This window comes from Lutjanus erythropterus, chromosome 17 (assembly GCF_056507025.1).
Source record: "Lutjanus erythropterus isolate fLutEry1 chromosome 17, fLutEry1.hap2, whole genome shotgun sequence".
NCBI classification, from domain to species: Eukaryota; Metazoa; Chordata; class Actinopteri; order Lutjaniformes; family Lutjanidae; genus Lutjanus; species Lutjanus erythropterus.
In genome coordinates, this window is record NC_139333.1 from 22,535,754 (window position 1) to 22,563,230 (window position 27,477).

At 40.5% G+C, this 27,477-nt stretch overlaps 2 protein-coding genes across 19 annotated transcripts in view; one reads left to right on the top strand and one right to left on the bottom strand.

The window, feature by feature from the left end:
* Positions 1-19,899, top strand: part of LOC146312205 (calcium/calmodulin-dependent protein kinase type II subunit gamma-like) — a 58,184-nt gene extending 38,285 nt beyond the window's left edge. For 2 of the 18 annotated variants that reach the window (XM_084740796.1, XM_084740798.1), the window contains 10 exons: positions 3,025-3,065; positions 4,603-4,686; positions 7,423-7,467; positions 7,587-7,641; positions 7,851-7,931; positions 11,472-11,612; positions 13,910-13,985; positions 14,201-14,295; positions 15,194-15,430; positions 17,241-19,899. In XM_084740796.1, the coding sequence (XP_084596922.1) occupies positions 3,025-3,065; positions 4,603-4,686; positions 7,423-7,467; positions 7,587-7,641; positions 7,851-7,931; positions 11,472-11,612; positions 13,910-13,985; positions 14,201-14,295; positions 15,194-15,426 (851 nt within the window). In that variant the 3' untranslated portion in view covers positions 15,427-15,430; positions 17,241-19,899. The remainder of the gene's footprint in view (positions 1-3,024; positions 3,066-4,602; positions 4,687-7,422; positions 7,468-7,586; positions 7,642-7,850; positions 7,932-11,471; positions 11,613-13,909; positions 13,986-14,200; positions 14,296-15,193; positions 15,431-17,240) is intronic. The other 16 variants (XM_084740802.1, XM_084740807.1, XM_084740799.1 and 13 more) reach the window with 11 other exon arrangements.
* Positions 19,900-23,405: 3,506 nt separating this feature from the next.
* LOC146312206 (E3 ubiquitin-protein ligase TRIM39-like) lies at positions 23,406-26,489 on the bottom strand. Its single transcript, XM_084741043.1, has 3 exons — positions 26,046-26,489; positions 25,521-25,776; positions 23,406-25,489 (listed from the first exon to the last, which is right to left on the bottom strand). Exons 2-3 carry the CDS (start codon positions 25,772-25,774, stop codon positions 24,124-24,126), a joined length of 1,620 nt encoding a protein of 539 aa, XP_084597169.1. The 5' UTR covers positions 25,775-25,776; positions 26,046-26,489; the 3' UTR covers positions 23,406-24,123.
* Positions 26,490-27,477: the final 988 nt, after the last annotated feature.

The window sequence follows — 27,477 nt, forward strand, 5'->3', positions numbered from 1 at the left end:
GCTGCTACAGGGGCCTACTGTTGAAGCCATCATCGTTGTGCAGCCTTTCCTGATGAATCCCTGGAGGTTAAAGGCATCCCACGTCTCATCTCCCCCTCCTGAGGTCTGTTTTAGTACTTTCAAAACAAGTCTCTGTGCCTCCTCAATGGAATGCCACGAGCCAGCGTGGCAGCAAACCTGCCACCATGCTTGCTAAATACACAGTGACATATTCCAGTCACTCTCGCCATGAATGGAGGGATGTAGCCTTTTCTTTAGGGAAGCAAGACAATAATAATGATAAAAAACAAAAAATGTATCAGCACTGGTGACAGTTATGACCATCTGTCCCATTCTTTTTTTTTTAAATTCAGCACAAACGTCAACTTGGACTCTAGGATGAACAGGTTCGATTTTTGACGTCACAGGTCAAGGTCACTGTGCCTTCATGTCCATCCCGTTTTTGTGAATGCGATATCTCAATTATGTCTTGATGGCATTACTTCAAATTTGGTACAAACATCCACTCAGACTCAAGGATGAACTAATTAGAATTTGAGTTGTCTGTTCATGCCATTCTTGTAAACACGACATCTCAAGAACACCTTGAGTGAACTTACTCAAATATTTACTCAAACATCGATTAGGACTTAAGGATGAGTCACTTTGACCTCCAGTCTGTCCCAGTTTCATGAACGTGATATGAAATTTAGTAACTGTCTTTAATTTTGGCACAAATGTCTATTTGGGCTTAATGATGAATAGATTAGGTTTTGGAGGTCATAGGTCAAGTTAAGTCAATTCTAGTTAAAAAGAAGTTCATATAACCTGTAGTTAATGCACACCTTAAGGTAAGAGAGGCTTTAATGTAGTGACCAAAGCTGGATGATTTAATATTTCATAGCTCTGATGGAACCAAATTTAACTGACCTCATTAGTACAACAAAAACAAAAAACCTCTTCAAATGCTCATTTTGCCTAAGAATTCAAATTAAATGACATAACTCGTCAAATCATGTATATAATTTCATTATCAGAAAAAACAAATAAAATTGTAAGTGTACCATTATTGATTGTCTGGCCCGGTAGTTTTTGTGCATCCCGAAAACATATACATAAACACAGTGATCCCGTAATTATTTATGAATAAGTATGAATTATAAAAACACCTGGTATTTATTGTGCATCCCTTCTTTTTCTTTGAAAGTACTAAAATCAGACTCTCAGCTCTCATCCTGCCGGGTGGGGATGGGTGGTGAAGGTCGGCGATTCCGATGGTGGCTCCATGGATTCAGTACTTTAGAAACAGACAGTGTAGAGCAGACTGGATTTTCTTTCACCTTTCCAGACGAGACAATCCTCTCTGCCCTACAGTGTATCTCTCCATAGATAACTAGGATCTGTGTGCAGGTAAACATGTGAGAGGGGAGACGGGTGTTATTAGTGGAATGTGTGACTGGTGCGCTGAGATTTGGGGTGTTTGTGGTGGTTTGATTGTCAGCTAGAGCCCTCCGAATGCGGGCTTCCACACTGAGCCTGGACCAGGTTGCCTGTTACATGTGTGACATCATCACTCCAGATGGGACTCCTCGGCTCTTCTCCTTTTTTAATCGTCCAACTCTTTTTTTTTTTTTTTCCTCTTTTTTTTTTGGGCTTTGGTCCTCTGATGATGTCACTCATCACTGTCCACAATCCTGGCACTTATTTTACTGTAACTGCTTCCTTGCACATCTCTGTAGAGTATGGCTGAAGCAAGGCTTGGCAGTTTGCTCATGATGTTTCCTTTTTCAATGACATTATAGCAACAAATGTGACAGAAGTGTGCGTTTGAAGCATTTCTGAATGTTTCTAGAAAGGTGTTTGCCTTGCTGCCTTTCGCATGTGGGTGTCCTGTGTGGTTATATCCTACATAAAATGCTCTCGGGAGAGACAACTTCAGATGCTTTCTAATCCGTCCTTCCCCGCTCATCATCGAGCTCATGTGCCGCTCGAGTGGTGCAGCGCTCCCACTGTGGGTCATCTTGACTCTGCCTATCCTGTCATGTGAAACTGACGATCGTTCTCTCGAGGAGCAGGAGGGAAGGGCGTATTTAGAGAGCATGTGAACGTGGTGGTCCCATGCTGTCACAATTAGCACCCTGATGGCTGTTTGGTAGAAGACAAATTAAGAGCAGACGTTTGTGCTCTGAACAATCAGCTCTCCTTTCCCTGGTTGTGGAATGAAATTTTTCTTTTTTTTATATATTTTTTTCCTTTGGATGCTGCATGGCCAGGCCAAGATAGAAGCTGCATATCGGCGCTACAGCCCAGATTAAGGAGCATGAGTTGTCACTTGATATTGTTTGCTGCTGTAAATGCTCTGCCCCTTATCTCTATTCTCTTGTATTGAAATACTAAGCCCTCTCTTTCAACCCTCCCCTCTCTCCCCCCCTTTCCCCTCTCCTATTTCTTATTGGAAGGTAAGAGACACAAGATAAGATTTTTGGAGGCCGTGTGTGTCAGTAGAAAACGAGAGAAAGGGATGCAACAGACAGTTTAGAGCTTTAGACTGAGAGGAAAAGTGACTTAGGCCCTTAAAAGAAATCAATGATTTTACATTAACCGTGCTCATCGCCGTCAGTCCTGGCGGCAGGTTGAGTCTGACCATCACTCTTGTTTTAGATCTGCTGGGGTCTTCCAGACAGGAAATGGATTGAGGAAGTTTACTTTGCTCTCAGGTTTCTCTTTTATCCCCAGATGGCAATGAATGGATTATGATGCTGAATGGGTTTTGCAGAGTGTAGCAACTTGTGCAGCCAAAGGGGAAAAAATGCCCAAGAAACCCATTAAATGCATGTTATTCTCTGGCATCAATCTAGACTTACTTTGTCATAAAGGCTCAGGTATTTGGGGTTTCATAGATAATGACAAGTTGCAGATCCAGATTTTCTTTTTTTTTTGCTCTAGTTGCGTATTTCTAGAAGAGCTGTACGGATTGGCATCGTCAACAGTAAAACTTTGCCTGTTTCTCTCCCTTTCTATCCTCCTCCATCCTTTTTTTTACAGCATGCAAAAGTTTACTCAACAAGAAGTCAGATTCTGCTAAGGTAAGGTTGTCTCATCGCCTCTCTGCCCTCTTTTGTTCTACTACTCTGTGTCCTATCTCTGTTCTATTAGCTGCCCTCCTCTGTTCTTTTTCTGTTCCTCTCTGTCTCTCTCAGGCTCACTTTCTCTTCTTTTCATTATATCAAGAACTATCTTTTTCATAGGGCTGGGTACCGAACGTCGATACTTTTATAGCACTGACTGAATTGCTTTGATCCTATTGAGTCCTGAAAAAAGCCTTGTTATTCGGTACCATATCTCAATATTCAGCGTCAGTGAGCAAACAGGCACACTACATGCTTTTACCAAGATCTAATAATGCTAGTAATTGCCTGTCTAATGTTACAGGCTGTGTGGAGATCATTGTTTTGTTTTGTTTTGTTTTGATTGCCAGCTACATATCTGCACAGATAACTTAGAGAATTTTCAGCTACTGGTTAGCTAGTTAGTGCAGCTAAACTGTTAGCTCATTGATGACTCTGTTCACCAAATCACCTCCCCCTCCCCATGGCACATCCTCTATTCACCACCACAGGGGTGGATAACCTGGGGTGGAGTCAACGTGTTTTTTTTACAGACCGACAGGTAAAAGCAGAGAAACTTCTGAAGTTGACAGTGAGACCTGGGCAGGCTGCTCTTTAGCACAAAGAAAGTGAGAGCTCTTACTCCAGAAGTTCAAAGGTCACCATCACTGTGGCGTCATAATGTTCAGCTCCTTGCCATGAGGTGGTATCTCTAGTATTTTTTTATATAGTCCAATACTGTGCACATACTCCATTAGTTTCTTCATTTTAAATAGTAAATGTACCGTAATGTAATTCACTTTTTGTTTAAATGGAGTTTAGAATTGGTATTGAAAACTATTGTTTAGGAACTGGTATCTGTGTCAGTATCGAACCTTTCTGAACAATACCCAGCCCTATTTTTTCTTTTTTTTCATAAAGTAAAAGATTTTCCAGATTTGTATCTTATGGTTCAAATTTCCCATTTACTTCAGTAGCAGATTATGCTACACCTCAGGGTTTCTCAACCTTCTGTTGCCTGCCTTTAGCTCCCAGACTCCCATCCTCAAGTTTGAGAAACTCTGTTTAACTTTTTTTCCCCACAGTTCCAGTCACATTCTTGTGTATAATTATTAGTTGATTCTGTTTCTGTGTTGGTTTTATTCTTTCACCTTTAGTCGGCCCCAGTCAGAGGGTTTGCTGCTCTCTTTTTCCGAGCAGTCTCTGTCGTTCTCTGCTGCTATTAAGCATCTCTCTCCCCTCTCCTCCTCCTCCTGCCTCCCTCTCTTTCTCCCCTGCCCCAGGGGTCTCTCTGTGCAGTTAAGTGGCGGAGGCATAGAGAGTTAGTGAGGCAGTAAAAAGGATGATCTAGAGGCCATTCTGTGGCACTCACCCTCTCATTTACCCTGTTAGCTCTCAACAGCCTGGGAGCCTCGACCAACATTAGCCCCATTCCCTAAAAGGCGTGTAATTCTAATGCATCTGTGTGTGTGTGTAACGTATGTGTTCACTTTGAGTGTCTGCGTTCTCGTCCCAGCCTTCTACCAACAACAGTAAGAACAGTATAGTGAGCGCCATCAATGCCCTGAAAGACACCAACATGGCAACCAACGCCCAGATGGTACAGTAGGCCGCCGCAGTGTCGGTTCCCGCCTCTTAACCCCCCAACCCCCAACCCCAGTAGTTGCATAGTAGCCCGTTGTGCCTCATCCTCCATCGTCATAGTCGCTGCTTGTCATCCTTCATCTACCATCCAGGAGGTGTTGCACAGTAACATCCCCTGTCCCAGCAGTACCCCCATCCTCTGGCCATTTTACCCCCCCAAGCTGCACATGTGCTCCTGAATCAAAGTACTTTTTGGAAATGATTAAAAATGCTCATTACTTTGAATCTCAGGCTGCACATGTGCACCTGTTTTAGCATTATAAGGAGCATGACCTTGTCTTTAGGCTTATGTCACCCTTTTAAAGTGGCAGCCCAGAGAACTGTAGAGTCCTGGTTTAGTCAGTTACAGCTGCTGATATCCAAGTAGAATTTATCATGTAATGGCCTCTGTGTTATCTGCTTTTCTCCCATGCTTAACCAGCTCTCCTTATGACTTTCCCACTAAAGTCAGCACCGCTTTGCAACCATCTGTGCTAACATCTTACTTTTAGACCATCCAACCGTCTTTCTCACTCCAACCTCTTAATCTTAACACCATTAACATTCCCATTGACATCCTTACCATACTGCCAAACTTTCATCATCATGCTCTCATCTAATATTAGCATGCTGTGGTTTCAAGATGCTTTACTAGCATGCATTACATATTACATCTTTTACTGGTGTGGTTACATAATATACTGTCTGGTCTTTGTAAAGTGGTGCTTCTCAACTGGTGATGCAGGACCCCTGAGTAGGCCATGGGCGATATGGCTGAGATTGATATCAGAATATTTATTGTGTTATGTGTGTTATGTTTTAACAGTATATTTTGTATGTCAGTGTGTGCTAAATCAGATAAATCTAGGGATGAAACGATTGATTAGTTAAGGGTGTCACAATTTTAGAATTAAGAGATGACACAGTGTAGCTCACCGGTCGTTATATCGCACTTGATATCATGCCACAAGAAGAATTCAAAAATGTCAATTACAGTTGTCAGGGCATAAAACAAATAATGACCTTAAAATTGAAAGTCATCAAATCATGTAGAGAATCATTACAGTCAGCATCTATTTTGATTATCAAATAACGTTTACATCAAGGAATTTATCAAGGAAATATGCCATCCTTTCTCTGGTTGTAGATTCTCTTTGGGTTTGTGACTGTTGATTGAATAAAACAAAACATCACTTCAAAAACTACAACTGTAAGAAAACAGGAATATTCTGTAGACCAAATGATTAAATGTGAAGAAAATGGTCAGTTAAAGTGGAAAATAGACAACTTTTTTGCTTTAACTCGTCAGTATGAAGTAAATATCGATTGCACAGTGCACCAGCTGTAGAATAATGACACCACAGTGTTTGGATTTGGTTCCCTACTGTCTAAGCCTCGCTTTCATCTGTCTGCCACCGGGCATGATATTTTCCTGGGAATATGATGCCTCCATTATAGACTACTGTAAATTAATGAACTAATTTACACTTTTTCTCCTAACTTTATTTCCCCTTCACCCCAACGCTAACCCCTGCTGCAGTAACATTACTCAAAGTTTGTCATTACAATAGCTTATACCAATCGCTAATTCAATATACAATATATATATTGTTTCCATGTATCTATTCTGTGAACATGCTTGTCTCCTCTGTCTTATTTCCAAAGTGGTGTTTTTGTAAAGAGATCTGGTGTTCTGTACAAGTGTTTTACATTGTAACAGCAGCACAAAAATAATACCACTTGGAAATGCTAGTGGGAGATTTGAGAAGTTGTCTGCACTTCAATCAATAATTGCAGTTATCATTACTTGCAAGTAAATGAGAAGTCTGCTATATATTTACTGTAATAAATCATAAAACGCCCATGATATGTCATCAGTGATCAAGGAAACATGTTAAACATCGCTACAGTCTTGGTTTCCTTCTTCTAAAATTTCTATTCCAGGTCGAATTTACTGTTTTCATGTGCCTGTTTTATGTTAACTAAAACTTCATATCAATGCTGAATGTTCACTAAATGAGTAAATGTGTGTTTGAGTCATAAGAAATCATTAATAATCTTTTAGAAAGAGTAGATGTTTATAACTGTTGAATTGAGCAATATGTTAATGGAGTCAGACAGTCACTGAACTCCAGTTGTCTGTCAGTGTAAAGTTAAGCCCACTAGTCCGAAAATACACACTCTGGTGTCGAACATTGCAAACAGCTGATCAGCTTACAGTGTAGGACTCATCGTTGCTTGTTACTGTCAAATTACAATTTTGCACTCGTCTTGCCCTCCTGCAGTGCTCATGCAGCCTGCCTGATCTTTCTCGTGCTTGAGGAGGAGGGGACGGAGAGAAACAACTCGCTTCAGCCATAGATTGTGTATTAAATAGGATATAAAACCTTTTTAATGTGCCATCTGTGGCTCCAATTCGTTATTCGGACAGCTGTACTCATTTTTGGACCTGCAGTTGCGCTTTTAATCAACAAAATAATCAATTATGATACATAATTTTTAGTTACAGCCTGCAATAATAATATTAAATAATTATATTGAATCATCTCCCAGCCCCAGCCATGAGTCCTCTTGAAAGTTTCGAAGACATTCCCACTACTAGGAGGGAGAGGTTGTGTTAAAGGTTGGGTGTGGGTCCCAGTTTAAAGCCAGTTGAGAGGCACTGGTTCAGGATTTCGATGTGCTGGACTAACTGCTCTGCTCTGCACCGCAGGAATCTCAGAGCACAGTGGTGCACAACCCTCCTGATGGAGTCAAGGTGAGATGTGTGTTTGGCCTGTCTGAAAGCATCGAGCGTCACCCCGCCGCTTCACTCTCAGGCCTGATGGAGTGGAAACTGTCTGTGTTAATTTCTGTTCGTCTGTCTGCACTCTGCAGGGATCAACAGAGAGCAACGCCACCAATGACGAGGAGGAAATGAAAGGTAGGAAAGGTACTCAAGTGATTTCTTCCCTTTTTCCTGTTCTTATCCGCTCTCTCTTTCTCTGTCTCCCATCTAGTGAAGTGTGTGTATTTGACTGTAGTGACTGGCAGGTGTGCCGAGATACCACACGTGTCTCTCACACTCTTGACCGTGTGCCTGCCGTGTGTGTACGTATGTATTTATTGTGTGTCCGGCTGCGTTTTGTGTGTGTGTTCTAGCGGACAGTTCGGCGCTGAGTCAGAGCAGCGCCACAGAGGAGATGCCCCCACTTCTGCCCTCACCTCAAAGCTCACCTGCCAGTAAGTTTATCCATGGCAACCAGAAACTGTATGGTAGCCACTGGCAAGGACCTAACACTCCCCCCCGCCCACCCAACCACCCACCCCCCCACTCCCACCCTGGCTTTTTGTAGTCACTGGCAATGACGTCTTACATCTTTGAGCTCCCTCACTCTGATCCACCAAGCTTTTTTTGAGGGTTCCCACTGGTTTTAGAATTTGTGTAATATTTTATTTTTATTTTGTTCTTAAATTTTACAGACTCCAGAAAATCCTTCATTAAAAGTCAGGGAACATTATTGCTTGATATTGGTATTATTTATTATTTAAAGGATGATTCCGGTTTATTACAACTTGGATCTAATTTGGTAGTTTTGAACATCATTCAAATAATAACATTGCACCCACTAATTTAATTCTTTCTGAGATTCTACAGGGCAAGAAAAGCTTTAAGCAAACCTGTGTTCTTCAGGCACCAGTAACTGCTTTAGCTTGATTTGATTGTTGATGATTTGGTACAAGTCTGCATTTTCTGCTCTTCAAAGCCACCTTAAACATTTTCTGCATGTGTTGTTAGAGCAAGCAACTTAACTCACAGTTAGCTTGTTCATGACTGAAACATTTTAAAGAAACCTTTTTACAAACAAATGACTCCTTTTCTTAGAGGTATGATGATTTTAGATGAGAACATGAGAAACTATTATGATCTGTTGGTGTGAGTATTGCAATTTAGAGGTAAATAATATATGATAAAATACACAACAAAATAGGTGCCCTTGAGAAAAATGACCAACCCTTTTTATAAAGAAACTTGAAATCACTTATAACGTATAACTCTGACTGTTAAAAGACGGATGGAACTAGAAAATATGACATTTAACCAAAATAATCAGGATGAGAATTAACAGGAACATTTCAACCTGACAGTATCATGTTAGTATGGATTAACTGAGACAGTGAAACTGTATTTATTTAATGGATCAGATTAGTCTCATTCTTCGATACCTGATCTCCTCAATAAAGTTAGTATCAGCTGTGATATCGGGTAGATGCGGGCTGTCCAAAGTGAGGCCCGCGGGCCAAAGTTGGCATGCAACGTAAGGTTCTGTTTGGCCTGCCAAATGTTTTTTGATTTATTTTTTTTTTTAATTAGAAATCTTTTGTGAGATAAAAATGCTCTTAAATTATATAGGATCCCTAATTATAAATTATTAATAATCTGAGAACATCAGGCAGAGTGACCCTGCAAATGACGTCAGAAATTAGGATCCAAGTACCACTTTGGATTGTAACGATACAGTAGATGTTTGCTTTTTGTCCTGTGGCCCACCATTAAGTGTCCATTTGGACCCTCCAAGGGAAAAAGAATGGGCACCCCTGGGCTGGATCAATAAATCTCTAGTTTACATTGATATGATTGTCTAACGGTTAATGAGATCCAAGTTGTAATAGAGTGGAATATTCCTTGAACAGGGATGCATTACCAGGCTTGATACTTGTTTTACACACTGATTGCAGATGGTCATTTCCTGCTGTGTATATCCATTATACTCTACACTGTGTGCTCGCGTCTGAAGAGCAACACTCCACCTTTAACTGTTTCACCACCTGGATTTAACTTGACGCAGAACAAACTTTAAAACAAAAACAGCAGGGCGTATTTTTTTTTAGGTTACAGAGACACTGTGACCTAATTATGGAAAGTCATTTAAAAAAAAAAAAAAAAAAAGTTGTGGAGTTTTTCATCAGGGCCACTGTGGGAACCCTGAAATGTGTGTGTGTGTGTGCGTGAGTGTGTGTTTCTTGGTGATCACTGCATCTATCCCCTTGTCCTCCTAATGTGACAGCTCCAGCTGGAGGAAGCCTTGCTTACCTTGCAGCTGGGTGTCCTAAACTGGCCTCCCAGTCTGACAGGCTCCTGCTGTCTGTCTGACTATACTGGAGTCCATGCGCACACACCATCAGGTCTCTCTTTGTCCTCACCTCCATTCTCCTTTCCTCTAATGCTTTATTCTCTGCTATGTTCTTTAATCTTCTCTCCTAATTTATTCTCCATTTCTCTCTAATATTCTTCGCTCTTGCCTCTTTTCCTCTCACAAATCTTCCCTCTAATCTCTCCTCTCGTCTCTTGACCTCTTGTCCTCGCCTCCTGCACTTACAGGACACTCTGATCTCTTTACTCCTCTCCTGCATCCTTTATCCACTCCCACCTTTCTCCTTCCTTCCTGAACATGCTAAGTTTCCCCCACAGGCATAACACGAGCTAATAGCAAACAATGGCTTCGATCCTCTCTGTGCTGGGTGCTGCAGTTCATCAGACAAGGCTTTATTAATGTATAGGAGCATTAAGAGTAGACATGAGCAGAGCAGGCAATTAAATGACTTCCACATCGCACGGCATCACGATCAGAGCTGTGCTGATCTCGCTTCCAGCTGCCATCCTGTCCCCATGTTACCCATCATCTGCATGCCTGTCACAGACTAAACCCACACTAACTCTGAGTGTTGTTTATTTCTGACTAATTTTAACCCACATTCAGTTTTGTCACTTAACTTTTGGTGCTTGTGTTTAGGGTTGTTCCGATACCAGTAGTGGAAAATACCTCAGTTACAGCTAAAATGATCCGGTATGTGCGAGTGTGTATACACAACTCTAATATCACGTAATTTATCAGGAGAGCAGGGCAGCAGGGTAAGAGGAGTTTCATGTGATCAGTGAGGGAGAGAAACATCACTTTACCTCGACGTCAGATTCATTGCAAAGTCTGTGTTGTTGTAGTCGACTCTTAGTAAACATCATTATAGAAACGTCCTAAATCTGAAATCTAATCTCAGTTTAAGTAACTAATTACAACTACTTAGTCATTATAGCTGCATTACTGATGAGTATTTATCAAAAATCAATATTTAGAGAGGTATTTAGTCAAAAATATTGTGATATTTTGTTCATATGTCCTAGCCCTACAATTTAAAATTATCCCCTTAACATTTCATCCACCATTTTAGGGCTGCAGCAAAGTATTATTTTTATTATCGATTAATCTCCAGGTTATTTTCACTAATAATCGATTAGTCTATAAAATGTCTAAATAATAGTGTAAAACACAAAGACTCTTTGTTTACTGTCATAAATGACAAAATCAATAAATTCTTACATTTAAGAAGCTGGAACCAGCAAAAATGACAAATGATTAATCGATCATCAAAATGCTGCTGTTGATAATGCAGCGCTGTAAAAGTAACTAATATTCTGAGTAGTTTGAAGAAAAATACTTTTACTTAAGTATTTTTTTGACAGAAGTAGTTTTACTTGTTATTGAGTAATATTTCAGTACTTGAGTGCTTTTCTTTTTCTTTTTTTTCTACCACATGATGACATTTTAAATTTCCCCCACCACATATTAATTTGTATAGAGAAGGAAATGAACGGTATCGGAGCATCTCTACTTGTTTTACTGCATGCTGTGTGTGTATTTGTGTGAATGATCATGTACGTTTCTGTCATCCTTGTCATCCATCCACGTGTTTTGTGTTTGTTGACCACCCCGTTGTGTGTTTCAGTTCCACCGCATGACGTAAAGCGCATGGCATGGAACAGCACAGGCAACAGCTCCTGCCCTGACTCTGAGCTCTCACAGTCCTCCATGCCTGCCGCTCCACTAGGGAGCAACACTGTCGCTGCTATAAACAACACTAAGCAGAGTAAGAACACCGTCTTGACTAACTTGACCTCAGCTTTTCCTTTGCCATCTACTCACTGTAGCTGTTGCACATTAAAACCCTTCATCTCAGTCATTCAGCCAGGTGTTCACCATCAGTTAGGCGGGACAGTTTAACTTCTCAGTGATTCATTTTTTCCTGTTTTAAGCCTTGAAATAAAATAACACCACATGTTATCTGATGGAAAACATGTTCAAGTCTTGAAACGCTTAATTTATGTTGGTTGCAAGTAAAAGTGGCATAATTTTACATAATTTAAAGCGTCATCTGTTTGTCAAATGGCTGGTGTTATTATATACGTTTTTAGTGGTCAACAAGTCCCATCAGAAGACCAAAACAAAAAAATGTTCAAGTTAAAGTTAAACTTTGCACATTCTATAAATATATTGTTTTAAAAAAAATTGTTCACTCAGCTCAAGTGAATGGTGAAGTTCAAACCACAGCTATGATAGTGTTTCATCAAATCGCTCTGAAAATGATCCCAATGATATAATTTACCACTAACAGCCAATCAAATTCCAGAAAAACATTTTTCTTTACAACTTACTTCTTAAACACTTATATAATGTAACATTTTGTTCAGATGAATATATGCTTGTCTGGCTCATTGATCATTTATCTGACTGAAGTTAGAGTTTATGGCCGACCATGGCTCTGAAATATCCACAGTCTAACTGTGCTGTTTATTGGAAAATCCATGGCGATGAGGTAGCAGACAGATTTAGAATTGCAACTTTTTATCTGAGTCTCGCTTCTGTCAGTTTCGTGTTGGATCTCTAATATTCTCTAAACTAACTTTTTAGAATCAAAATAGTTCATGAATTGGTTCACAAGTTCAGGGTGATAGAAACAAACCTGATCCATCCCTTCTGTTAAAAATTAAAACAAATCACCTCCTGCTGAGGCCTACATTCAAACTGACGTTGACTTCGTTATTATCATTATTCAAATATTGTTATCTGTTTTCACAAATAGCGTACAAACACAATACACAATAGTTCTCAACACACAAAAACAAACTTTTATAAACCATATCCATGTGATTTTCTTTTCTTTTTACTCTGTGCAACATAACAGGTCATAGATCTATAATTTCAGCTGGACACAGCTGGTGCATGTAGTGCATGCTGTTTATAGAAGTTTATCCTTCATCAGTGTGGATGCTCATATTATCGTTCTAGTTAACGTTTCTGGTGTGGACGGCATTTAAATCATAAAAAAGGGCCTTTAACAGCAGTAATGATGTAACTGAAACAGGAGTAAATAGTGTATTTGTTGGGGACTATTTTGAGCGGTGGATTAATTATTTTTATCTGGCGGTCTAGTCGGTATTTAAGACAGCAGGAGGCTGTGTGTGGGATTGAGTCAAACATAATCTACAGTGACCCGTGTTCTTTGGAGTGAAGGCACATGTCACCCAGTGCAACGGTGCGATTCATAAATGTGTTTCAGTAGTTTAATTAAGGGAATAAAATGCAGCATATCAGGATTTTTGGCTACACAGGTGATACTTGATAGTTTGATCAGTTCATTGTTGGTTTTGGTCTTTTCATGAGATTTATTGACAAGAAGAAAAGTGTAGAATTTTGCAACCCTTTTGGGCTTTTTGTAGGTGGGAGAGTTCTCAAGTGTAGAAACTTTCCATGTGGGATCAGGGATGTTTTCAGCTGCATGTGTGAAAAAGTAGCATACTAAAAAACTGCTCACGCATAAATTTAAAGGTCCTTTTGCACAAATATGGTTTTGTCTGGTGGGAGACGTGACTGCTGACATGACTCAAGTCCTGTTAGTTTTATTCATTTATTCGAAAACCTGGTCAGAGGCAGCTGTTAATATAACACAATACAGATTATTAACATTTTAATGGAGATAAATTTGGTTTTAATGAAAAACCTCAGTTGTAAGTGGACCTTGACTGAAGATTTCTTGTGTCAAACCAAGCTTATGGTGTTTAGAAGCAGAACTTTCTGTGTTTTTGTTTTTGTGGCAGAGTGTGCTCACACAGCAGAGTGCAGCGTTTAGTCAGTTTTCGATTTGTACAGAAGGCGAGAAGCAGAGCGACAGACAGCGATGAGGGTCGAGCTGCAGCGAGGAAGCTTCTTCGGGCCGAGCGATGAGGTTAAAAACGAGCGCGGAGCTTGTAGCCGCAGATGAAAGGGAGCAGAGAGAGAAAATGTCATTAAGCAAAACCACCACATAGTTAATTACTGTCTCAGCTTCTAACTGACTTCTCACCATTTACCATCTGTCTGTCTCTGTCTCTGCTGCTCTCTCTGCAGCTCGTAAACAGGAGATCATCAAGATAACGGAGCAGCTGATTGAAGCGATCAACAATGGAGATTTTGATGCCTACACGTGAGTACAACTGCATGAGTATGATGAAAACCAGTGGATGAATCAGAGATCCAGGGCTTTCTGCAAGAAGTTCTATTTATGTATGTTCCAACAGTGTTCTTTAGAGTTGTCTTTACTTTACTCAAGACTCTGTTTCTCTGCTCTAATGTCTCCATCCTTTCACCCACTCATACTTTCTCACCTGTCTCCTATTCTTATCCATTGCTCCTTCTCAGGAGGATTTGCGATCCCGGCCTCACCTCTTTTGAACCCGAGGCCCTGGGGAACCTGGTTGAGGGCATGGACTTTCACAAGTTCTACTTTGAAAACTGTGAGTCTCCTCTTGTACACAAACACAATGCCTCCGTCTATTTTAATCTGCCTAGAACACCAGCACCAGCAAGGTGAGGCTTTGCCTCAGATAGTATGAGGAGGATCACTGGAAAGTGTAGTCATTTTTTCTGAAAAATCACGTAAATTAGTCTCTTTTTTTCCCTGTCAGCATCTAAAATATATCTGTGTGGTGTTACAGTGAACTGATTTAACTTCCACAAAAAGTAATTTGATGTCGGCCCTCTACTGTGGTTATTTAATAGGCTTCAAATGAGGCTCAGCATTCACAGTTTCTCTGGACTGGCCTTCATTATTAAATCCTCCAACGTTGCTCCAGTGTGGGGGACTACAGACACTAGCCACATTAGTCGCAGAACATGTTAATGCCAACCTCAACAAGCTAACCTGCAAAATAAACAGTAAAGCAACATAAAATGGCAAAAACATGCAGCTTTGCTCCAGCCCTAGTTGAGAAAGGAGTCCATAAAATGGTTTGCGCGCACGTATAAAAGTCCTTCCTCAGATGGTTGGAGTTGATGACTTCTGTGTTGGTTCTTGCAGCTAACAACAAAGAAATTGGCGTGCTTTGCTCATAACACCTTCGACATCTTCCTGTTACACAGTCTGCATGTTGCACAGGAGTCTTGTTAGCAGGGAACATAGTAGTTACAGGACGTTACTCCAGTTATACCAGTTTATGCATACCTCTCTACCTACATGTTACTGCACTCACAGCAAAGCTTTAATATGCTAGAACTTTTATCACATTAATGACGTTATTACAAAATCCATGTTATGCTACTGGAGACGGTGACAAAACTGGTAAACAAGAGACCAAAGGATTTTGGGGGTTTTAAGGATAAATGTCACTGTCTGTCTCCGTTTGTTTTATCCAGTGCTGAGCAAGAACAGCAAGCCCGTGCACACCACCCTGCTCAATCCACACGTGCACCTGATCGGCGAGGACGCTGCGTGCATCGCCTACATTCGGCTCACGCAGTTCGTGGACACCACAGGCCGCCCTCGTTCCAGCCAGTCGGAGGAGACCAGGGTGTGGCATCGTCGCGATGGCAAGTGGCTCAATGTTCACTTCCACTGCTCAGGAGCGCCTGCTGCACCACTACAGTGATCAGGTACTCACACACACACATGCACACACACACACACACACAGTCACGACTAAATGGAAAAAAGCTGCTACTCTTAAAACCACTATGGTAGATTATGAAAATTACTGACTTTTGTTCCCGTAGCTGAAAGCAACATATTGACTAGAAAGTTTCACTGAGATGGTCTCATTTTTCTGAAAATAAAGGCTTCTGTTATCAGAACAATTTGAATGAAAAGCCAGCCGCACTGGCCTGCACAGAACTCTGAGCTATTGCAAAATAAGGCTCAAAGTTCTTTGTTAAAATGTTAAACCTTTCATTTTCATGGTGGAGATCACAAGTGAGGAAGTGAGGATAATTTACTCCATTAATATTTGGATCACAGATTGTGTCTTAAAGGAAAATAATCGGTTTATTATAACTTGGGTCTCATTTTCAAAGCTTTGGCCTTTTTGTTTCTGTCAGTTGTGATAACATGGCACCAACATCACTACAATGAAGTCCCACTGGGAAACAGATGTACAATAATGTATGATGAAGTAAAAACGGCAGGTTAAATTATGTAAACTGTGACAGATGTCTATGACTGACAGTTTAAGTAGTAATTTTACTGTTCGTCTTCATGTTCTCCTCTAAATAAGTTTGGAGGTTGGTTTAAAACCTGTCTGAGGACATCCTGGTGGCCTTGGAGGAGGTTAAGAAGCTGCCATGTAATCGCAACATCATCGAATGAAGTCCAGCTGGGGACCTCTGCCCCCCCCCACCAGTTCTCTCCTCATTTCCTGTCAGCTTTCTGCTGTACCTTTCTTTAAAGGCAAACAAATGCCCCCGAAACTACTCTGTCAAAACGAAAATAAATAACTGTTTGGGTGTTTGCTCATTTTTGTTGCTCCATCTGACTTCTTTCTTGCAGCATCTTGCAATTTTCAACATCTTAGCAATGAAATGCTGAGTACAGAGTTATTGTTAATAGTAGAAAGTGAGCACATAGAAGAAGTTAGCCTTCCAACACATGGTTAATTGTCTATTTTAACCCAAACCATGATCTGTTCCTCAATCTGACCAAGTAGTTTTGTTCAAAATCTATCCAAACTGCCATAGATAACTGAAAATGGTATAACACAAAAACAAAAAACACAAAGTCTAAAAATAACAAGTCAACAGAGAGCTTCTTGTGGGAGTCAAACCCCAGTCTCCTGGGTGAAAGTCTTGGGCTTAGCACATTTATCCAGCGCAGCCTGCTCCTGGTGGGGATTTTGTTGCTCTTTATACTATTAAACCTTGACTCAGTTTGACTCATCGTGTCAGCCCAGCACAGCAGAGATTTACATCTCCATTAGAAGAGGACTGCCTCTGTGTTAGGTGCTTACATACATACGTTTAACTTCCTACAAATTCTTCACAATAAATTCCCCCATTACTTTGTTAGAGTTTTTATTATGAAGCATAGGGCTGCAACTGATGATTAATTTCATAGTCGATTAACCGGTCGATTATCTTCTTAATCGACTAATAGTTGTTTGTTTAAAATGTCAGTTAAACTCCACTCACAAATTCTGCAACTCATTTTTCCTGTGGTGGCCTCAGTCATATGCTAGTTCCCTAAATAATTGCTGCTTAGACATCAAAACTTTTCTGAACTGCTGCTCTAAAGCCTTTCTGACAGAACCATTTCCGCCAGACAGGCCTTTCTTGCAGAAACTCCTGAGGGTTAACTTCTACCACATGCTACAAATGGCCAATACTACAAAAATAAGATCCAGTCATAAACTGGAAGTTAATTTTAGCGTCTTATCAAAACAAAAACTAATTTGCTTCTTTTTTTCCCCCCCAGTGGTCCTGAGCCTCCAGTCTACTGGAGTGTGTGTTTTGGGGGGCAGTTTTTTACAGCGAGCGTGTTTAAGAGGCACGTCCTCTGCGTGGATTGGCTAGTGCCAGGAGCCCGGCCGGGCGAGATCGCATCCCTCTCCACGATACCAACCAATCCTGTACCCCCTTTGACCTGCTGGGGGCCGGCTGAACACAAGACACCCGCCCCCATGGGATGATGCATGCATCTGGCGCCTGATTGGAGGGCGCGTCTTTGCCCTCTATCCCTCCCCTGGCAGCCATCTTTTTTCTGCCCGCGCGAGATGAAGACGTCCTGCGTGAGGAGAGGATTTACAGTTGAACTTGTGACAGTTTATGAGTATGAGTTATGAATATGCTGTGTAAATTATGACTAGATGTACCAGAAACCACCAAAACCCAACCAAGCATTTATCTTCACTATCTAAATAAGGGAGGAGCAGAAGGGAGTGTGAGGTTAGCAGCTGAGATTTTGGACACATTTTTTTGGCATTCTAGGGATTACCTACCGGGTAGAAAAGTGTTGTGCTCGTTTTACCCGGGACGTTGGTGTAAAAGATGTAGGGAGACTTTCCCCAACTGAATTCTAGAGGGAAAAAAAAAATCAAGTCGGCTCAGTCAGAGAACTTGACGACGAGAGAAACTTGATATCAAAAACATGAAGCACCAAAGTGTAGAACTTTAGGCTTTTTATGTGTTCATGTGTTTTCGTTTGTGTGCTTGTTTTCCGACCGGACGGAAAGAAAATCGTGTTGTTGTGGGATTTTTTGGGGCGGGGCGGGATCTGGGATGGGGGTGTCTGATTTGAGGTTATATGTTTTGTTGTGTTTTTAGCGTCCTGTTCCCTTTTTTTGCGTTCCTGTGAATAACCGGAGCCTCTTTTTTAATTTTATTTTGTCTTTTTTTTTTCTTCTTCTTTTTTTTTTTTTTTTTTTTTTTTTGTCTGACTGATCCTGTATTTGAGGCTCCTTTTTAAAGCAGCTGAGTTTTTAAAAAAAAGAGGGATTTTATTGTGCAAGTTTAAAGCTAACCTGCGCGTGTTAACACGTTTCTGTTGTGTCTGTATGCAGTGGAGGGAGAGCGCGGGGCCGGGGAAAGGCGTCTGCGTTTTGCATGTTTGCCCGCCGCCTCTCCCTCGTTCACCCCCTTCCCCAAACCTCTCCTTTTTTCTCTTCTCTTAAACCATTCCCTCTTTTAACCCACTCCTTTTCTCTGCTTTCTGCAAGGGCCTGGTTTGTTTATAATCACTGTGTAAATACAGTGTATGTATAGATATATGTAGAAAAGTGTAATATATGTACATGTATCTAAGAGACACTCATCCTGTGCATCTGGGCATGACCTCTGTGACCCCGATCTACATTTTCCTCACCGATTTGCTTTAATTCTCCTCCTTAAAAGTACTTCCTTAAAAGTATCGGTAGCTCTTGATGATTCAAACGTGAACACGCACTCGTGTGGGCTGCCAGCTCTAGTCCCGTGGCCGTAAGACTGTTTTTTAGAGACGGGGAATAAAAGAAATAACAGGTTTAAAAAACAGTTCAACCCCTCCGCTCAACAATTTTCTCATCATAGTGTCCTTAAATCCCACAATGCTGTGAGCCGTCTCTTCATATCATATGCACACACACACACACACACACACACACGCACGCCTGGTGGTGTGTTTTAGGCTTTGTAACATATCCGCACCACTGCTGTGTGACCACGGTGCCACCCTTGCTGTGCTGCTTAATTGTCTCCATCCATCCGCGACAGTCGTATCTTAAACCCCCCCACCTCTTCCCGATATCCCCTCCTCCTCCCTTTCCCGATCAACCCCGTGTACCCCAAACCTCCGACTCTTGAGATGTTTATTTGTACCTCTCTCTGTTGTTTCTCTGTTCCCGTGTTACTGGTTTGAGTTTTTTTGTTGTCGTCGCTGTTGCTGTTAACTTGTCGTTTGGTAAAATTTTTGCCGATCTGCCAAGCTGGAGTTCTGCACTCTCCCTCGCACACAGAAGAATAAGAAAAAAAAAATAATAAGGGAAAAGAGGGAAGAAGACAACACAAAATTTTATAGATTGAGTGATCACAGATTGACTAAATTATTTATTAATGTAATCTACCCTCGGTGGTTTTAAATCGTGCCTGCTCAGTTGAGAGGGAAGCCAGAGAGAAGAAGAGAAAGAGTTGGTGTGGGTGTGAACCAGAGCGGGAGACCTAGTTATATGCATGTTTCAGTTACGCATTTCTACCATGTACCTACCTGAATAAGGATGGAGCTAGTGTTAATATATGATATTTGCATCTTTTGAAATAAGAATTTCCTCCATCCAGAATGTTGAATAGGTGACATGAAAAATACAAAAAAAAACAAAACAAAATTTTTAAAAAAAGGATTCAGGAGCCGTAGCTTGGTATGAGGCCCTCGATGTTAGCGTTTTCCCTGCGTTGTAATGATATACTATTGGGCTGCGCTTTCTCCCCCAGCCTTCACATGGATGCTGGAGTTTTTTTGCATGATCATGATGTACAATGAAATACAACCATGAATTGACGACTATCAAGTGTTTGTCTGAGTGTTAGTTGGTCTTCATCATAGCTTTGTTATTCTTCAAACTTGGATCTTGAAAGTATTTAATAAAAATACTATTTCAGCACTGGTTTGTCTCTCTCGACTGGTTTATTCTTCGCCATCTCGTCGTGTCTGATTTATGCGGAGACATTTTTGTCCCTTCTCCAGCAAATGTTAGAAAGGCATCCGTTTCCTGGAAACGTGCTCCAGCCATCCCCAAAACAAACAACCTGCCAAAACAGTTTTGTGTTTACCCTGGCTGCTTTTTAACACCATGGATTCGGAGCTGAACATACCGACTGTCCAGACAAAATGTTTCCCCTACGGAAGCCCTGACAGGCAAATGAGGGGGAAAAAAAACTCCTGTGACACCCTTAGTGCTAGATGAGTATTTTTGTAAACTAATGCTATGTTCTGGCCAACTGAAGTAATAGCTATAGGCTGGGGTGGTGATACATGGAAACATGAGGGTGTCAAGCTTGTGTGCAGTGCATCCTGGTACATGTAGGCACTACCAGCACACCTCCATGAGCAGGAGAACTCACCTTGGTCAAAACAGCACGCAGCTTAGAATTTATTGCTGTACTGTATGTCTGTATTTTAGTCAAAGTTACTGACATCGCCTGATGTCAAGCATCTGTTCTTCAGCAGCCACATTCATTATATTGTTTTGAATAGTTTTGCTCTCTTTCTGTATGTGTTACAACCATGATTACACACTTGTACCTAACCTTATGTTATCAGTTATTTATCTTATTTATCTCACAGCACAGCTTGTTGAATGCTGTGCAACATATTATGCGCCGCGATCAAATTTTGTACTTAAGTTGTCTGACAACTGGTAGTGACAACCACAAATCACTGAAATGCTGATTCACACTGCAGGGGCATTTTCAGACTTTTTTGTTTTTAACTGGGGTGGCGAAAGTGGGGCAAGGGCTTATGCAAGGCAGGCATGAAATTTATGAATGCGCACACGTGTATGCACACATTTCTGCCATTTCTCATATTTACATTAATTATAAACATTAAAGTATCTTACAGGTTCTTGTATTCTTGTTTTCAAAAGATTTATTTAAAAAAAATAGTCCCACCATCACAACACAACCGAGTGTCACCATACAAATGTAATGTAAAACTTCCATACTTTATTCTTTAAAACCTTAAAAACAAATCCTACCTCTGTTGTACCTCTTTCCTCAGACTCCTAAATGTATCCTCTACACTCGCATGACAAACTTTTATTTCATGATTTGTTAGTTAAGTAAACGAATCTTGTGAAAAAAGATAATTAGGCTACACACAAAAGAAAATAAGGCACATTTAAAAATACTGATCAAATAGCTGATTCAAACTAATGACCCTCCTCCCACTGTTAGATACACAGTCATACTTGAGGATAATGGGGGGGTACTTGGGGTGCTCAGTGCCCCTCACACGCCCCTCTAGAAACTAATATTACCAGAGGATTTCTGTGTTTTGTAAAATAAAGACAGGTAATTTACAGTACAATTACAGACCTGGTAGATTCACACGGGATAAAGATCACAGATGACCTCTGCTGTTATTACAAATTACTAGAGGTAAATAGGTTAACTAGTCCTGTGCAAACGGGGCTTTAGAAAAAAGTATTATGGCAATTTTTTGTTCTCAAATGACTTCTGGGGGGAAAAAAATAATGTCTCCAGAATCAAAAGATAATTTATTATTGAGTCAAATGCTGACATTTTGGGAGTGAGACTTCATCTGTCTTACTGACGTGTGATTCGCCAACGTCTCCTGTCACAGGCTTGATTCTGTAAAGTCTGAAAACAGCCAAGAGGAGCAGCAGGAGTCTAATTTTCTCTCAGACCACTTGAATTAGATTATGCTTAAAGGTTATTGCGGAAGTTTTGTCCAATGATGCCAAAAATAAACTGCCTACCTCAGGTTTAAGTCATACATACAGGAGAGAAAAATGATTTAGATCATAGTTAGGAAATGGATCACTGTTTTTGCCTTATCGTGGTGCATTTTTGACATTTTCAGCCTGGATTTAGAGAGGGCTTCATCAGCAGAGTCTCAGCCTGAAACCACCAAATTTGGAGCTAATAGAGATATGCACCACACATTTTGTGATTATGTAACAACTGCAACATTGATTAGTCATGCTGAATATCTGCTCATGTTCGTCTCCTGTCCAATTTTAGGAAAGGAAACCAGATTGTCTCAGGTGACATTTAGCATTAAGACACCAGCTGTTGTTAAAGGAAGGTTTTTGTTCGAGCCGAGTGAAATAAACCAGCTCACAGTAAAACTGGACCATGTGTCGGTGGTTGGCTGGATGCTCTGAACACCACCCGGCATCGCAGCTGGCATAATATTTGCCCTCCATACTTGTCTGTCATCACATAAAGTCAGATTAATCCCTGCATAACACTGCATATCCTCCAGGCCATTAACATACACGCAGGATAAAACAATCACTGCCGTCCGTTCAGCAGCTCGTGCATCGTCCCCGTCACCACTTCAGCCTTTGTTCTGTCTTCACAGCGCTCTTATTTTAGCTGTGAAGTGTTGAGTAATGCTGCAGCCTTATTTAAAAAAGGTTTTGTGCTGTTATTTATGATGGTCCCAGTTATTTTAAGGATTGAGTCTGTGTGCGCGCGTGTCCCTGGGATGTAGGACAGCTCCCACTGGTTCCTCCGCTTTCTGTGTGATTAATGAGGAGAGCTCAGCAGTTGGTTAAGTTCGACACTCGCACTTACTTTCTCAAAGACACAAAGAGGGAGAAACTCTGGAGGGAACGTGTCTTGTTAGCTCCCTGACCTCCGACTGTTCGTGTCAATAAAATTAGGAGAAAAGCTGACCCAGAACGAGCCTCCTGAATCTAAATTACTTTTGACTTTGTTCAGGTCTTAAAGGACGAGTTCCCTTATTTTCATCTCAGTGATTAAACAAACATTTCCACCTCACCCATAGCTTCTGCTTTCCAAGGAAGTCCTCAAAAACCATGAAAATCTGTTTATGGAAAATAAGGCCTACAGTCAATTCTTTCCACTCCACAGACATTTCCACTCCTGTGTAGTACTGCTGGCATCATCACACAACACCAACTAAGTTTGATACATATTTTTTTTTACTGATCCTACTGTTTTTTTTCAGGCAACTGTGGTCTGGTTTGGAATTAATGATGGCGCTGCAATGTTTTTACACTTTACAAAGTCATCCAGTGGACCTAATTCCACTTTTTGACAGGCTGGTTCCGGCCTGTGCATCCCTGACTTAGGGGATTATTTATGTCTTTAGTTTCATAAATATACACCAGACTGGGTACAAAATAGTCCTGCTGGATGTCAGCCTCATTATCTGTAACGAACTCCTGAGATCCCCTTGTAATAGTGTGTGAAATTGTCACAGAGCGGTATAGAGATTTTTTTATTTTTATTCCATAAAATGCGGATGATTTATTTCTTTGTTCAGTGATCAAATTAAAAACCCCAGTTCTTTATTTTCAGTCTAGTCCCTCAAGTTTAACCATGGACAGACCTGGAAGACAAACAATGTAGTGATTTAGGTCAAAACTGCAGAAGATATCAGGCTACACCACAGTAGTAGTGATACATTCAAGAGTTTTATTATGATACATGATATTTTTCCATTTCCACTGGGGAATACTGATATATTTTTATTTATTTATTCATTTATTTTTGTTATTATCATTAACAAAGTCCTCAAATGACCAATACCAGTAACAGATTGATGCTAACAAGTACTGTCAGTGTAATCGAGCCTGATGTAGATTATTAATCCATGCCATACAGTAGAGCTCCTCTGTCAAATAAATTAACATGAATTAACTACACTGTTGCACTGGATGACCGTGAACAAAGGCACTGTGGTTTATTTTGAGTCAGTCCACATACAACATAGTGTGGAAGCCCATTTCCGCCAACGTGATGAAAATAAAATCCTGTATTTCATTATAATGAGAAACTTTCAGAAAGTACTGATTTAGCATCGTAAAATAATGAGAAACTTTATAATGAGTTAGTATCCAAGTCATTATGTTGAGAAGGTTTCTCATTATTCTCAAATACTAAGTCATTATTTTGCCATATAAAGTCATTATTTTGCTATTTTGAGATACTAAGTCTTTATTTCTAATTGTAATGATGAACAGGATCTTTTTTTCATCAAACTGGCAGAAGTGGGCTTTCATAATATGTGACTGGGGAAAAAAGCTCCTGCTTGAGTAGTGTTTGTTAAAAACTTAATTGTCCATCAGTTGATAACATTTTTTTTTAACATTTTATGGTGTTTGTCAAAAGTCCTAGTCTTCAACATTTACAGGTGTTACAACCAACGGTGCACTATCATCAATGCCACAGTAAAAGTATGGGTAGAGTTTCTCTTTAAACACGTAACCGGTGAATGAGTAGATATGAGACTTGGCCTCCGTATCATAAAAGGAGACCTGCCCTTCCTCGTAATCCACAAACACCCCAACCTTCCTCAGCTTCCGTGGGTAGAGGAAGACGGAGGGAACAGTGTTGGCTTTATAATCTTCTCCCAGTCCCATTGTCCAGTATCCTTGCTCAGGTGACGTTGGAAACCATTTCTTCCTGTTGACAGACTCTTTAACGACTCTGATTGCCCATTTATTCTTCCCCTCCACTTGCACCTCGAAGTAAAATCTTCCTGAGAGGTATCCTTCCTTTGCTACAACAGATGAACCCAATAACCCTGTGAATCTTTTGGGGTTGAGAGATCTCTTTTGCCATTTGCCTTCCTTCACCTCCTTCCCATCATCTGAGACAGTGAGGGAACAATGTGCAGTGTCTGGATCCAGAGTCACATCCACGGCGCAGTTCTGAATCCACTTCAGGGTCTGATCGGGGAACTTGTCCATTTCCTTGTTGAACTTGTCCCCAAAATTGGAAAGTTCTTCTCTGGCAGTCTCCTCGAGTTCAGCGATGGTGCTGCGCAAAGATTTCCTGACGTTCTGCTCGTACTGGCTGCTTTGGAGGCTGAACTCCTGATCGTTGATGTGTGCAAGGCTGCAGAGTGATGGCGCTCTGAGGAGGACATGGAGATGGTCGTTGGTGTGTGAGAGCTGCTCCAGCTCTGTGCATCTTCGCTGTAGCGCACTAATTTGTTGCTCAAGAGCTTTAATGAAGTGCTTGGCTCTACTCTCCATTGCCCTCTGCCTCTTCTTAATCACCTGAACAAGCTCCAACTGGCTTCTTTCAATCAAGGCAATGAGAGCGTTGAACACCTGCACGCTGTCCGATATGTCCTTCTGGGTGTCCCTCTTGCTGAGCTCCACCAGGTATTTGACCTCCTGAACCTTCTGCAGCTTCTCCTGCATCATCTGTCGTACTTGGAGCTCTGTCTCCCCAAGCCAAGTCTTCGTCTTGTCACACTCTGCCTCCAGTGATACAGTGTTGTGAGTCTCATGGCTGTTGCTGATGCATTGCTGGCAAACGCACTCTTCATCCGTCTTGCAGAACATGTCCAGGAGAACATTGTGCTTCTTGCACATCCTGTTGTCCAGTTTGACTTCAGGATCGAGCAGAGTGTGTCTCTTCAGCCCTGCGACTCTGTAGTGAGGCTCTAGGTGAATTTCACAAAGGGATGTCAGACACTCGAGGCAAAACTTCATAGCCTTCAGTTTACTCCAAGTGCAGATGTCGCAGGTTTCAGCTCCGTGCTTGGCAGCGGATTCATCAACACTTTCTTTCTCGCATCCCTTTAAAATGATCAGAGACTTCCCGGATCGTCGTGTTGGTTTTTAACTCCGGTCTCCTAGCAAATGTCTCCTTGCAGAGTGGACACTGGCAGTGGTTGCTGTTGTCCCAGTGTCCTGTGATGCAGGCCTTGCAGAAGTTGTGGCCACAGGCGATGGAGACGGGCTCAGTGAAGACCTCCAGGCAGATTGAGCACTGAAACTGTTCTTCACACAGACTGCTATGGGATGCCATGCCTGCAACATTACGTAAACCACAACATTACTTTCTGGAAAACATGTCAGCTTTTGTTTTTCATCTCTCAGACCAATATGTGAGCTTGTGTTTTCTTTCCCCTAATACTCTGACACATTGAATAAACCAGATTAATTTAGATTAAGTATATTTTGTCACTGGACTCCAGATTCTGAGTTGAAGTTGTACAGATAAACATATTATGTATTGTCATACTGAAAGACCACATGAAGTATTTAAAAATTCTCACAGATATCTTGAATCTACTTACCTGAGGGTGTGAAAACATCCCATACACATCCACTCTCCAAACCAAAATCACACAGTTATTATGAATTTGTGCAGTGACGCAGCAGTTGTCCCTGTCCAGGTGTCATTATTCCTTTAGCTCATTGTAATTCTGAGCATGTTGCTCTTCTCCTCTTGTGACTCTCCTGCCACCCCTCATGCTGCTATGCTGTCGATCCAGTTTTAGACAGATGCTACTTAACCCTTGAATGACTCACTCACAACAAGTATACTGTAAGTACTTGTCCTCGCTTTGTTTTATTGTTTTTGATATTCAAAATTGTGATTATTGTCCACACAAGCGTACATGCAGAATTGCGCTTATTCATTACTGTACACTTTTGCAGAAACGCTCTGTCACAAGTTTAAGTATTATTATCTATATAATATTCCTGTTATTCAGATGTGGAAAGTTACTAAGTACATTTATAAATAATCAATAATTTATTGTAGTTAAGTGCAATATTGACATACTTGTAGCCTACTTGAGTATTTTCATTTTATAAAACTTTAAACTTTTACTTCATTACATTTCAGAGGTAAACATTGTACATTTTACTTCAATATACTTTTTCTGACAGCATTTTACGTTACATACAGTTCTAGTACTGTACCATTTTCAAGTACTTTTATTTTACTCAAGTCTTTTAGTTTAAAGCTGTTGTATTTTTAGAAATTAAACTACCCAACAGTAGAATAAGAGGATAAATTTAAGCCCACAAGAAATACTTGTAAGTAAACTTTTAAGTAAAAGTTAAAATGCCAAAGTGTAAAAATACTCTGTGACAAGTAAAAGTCCTGCTTTCAAAAAATTATTGTTAATGATAATATCAGCAGAAGTAAAGTAAAGAGAGAAGTAAAGAATATTATTCTCTTTTTGTCACTAATGAATACATGTTAGAGTATTTTAGTGTTGTATGTTAACAATGTGGAGTAAATTATAGATATTTTTTGTACTAAAGGGGAGATTAGTATTATTATATGTCAAATGTTTTTCAATATAAAAAGTAAATAAAACTGACAGTTAAATGGAGTGGAGTGAAAAATACAGTATTTCCCTCTGAAATGCAGTGAAGTAAAAGTATAAAATTGCATAAAATGGAAGTACTCAAGTCAACATTGTTTCAACATTTCTAAAATACTTAGTCACTTTCCACCAGTGAATAATAGTAATATTATATAGATAATAATACTTAAATTTGCAAGAGTATTTCTGTATTTGTACTTTTACCCAAGTAAAGGATTGCAGTACCTCTTCCAGAGAGGAGGGGACATGAGTGGGAGTCTGAGCGTGACTAAAATACAGGACCATAAAAAAAAAAGGAAAGAATTGTATAATAAATGAAGTGGCAAAAAAAAAAAGAATAGAAAAGGAAGCTCTCCAAGAAGACTGGGTCCAATTATTCAGCCATGTC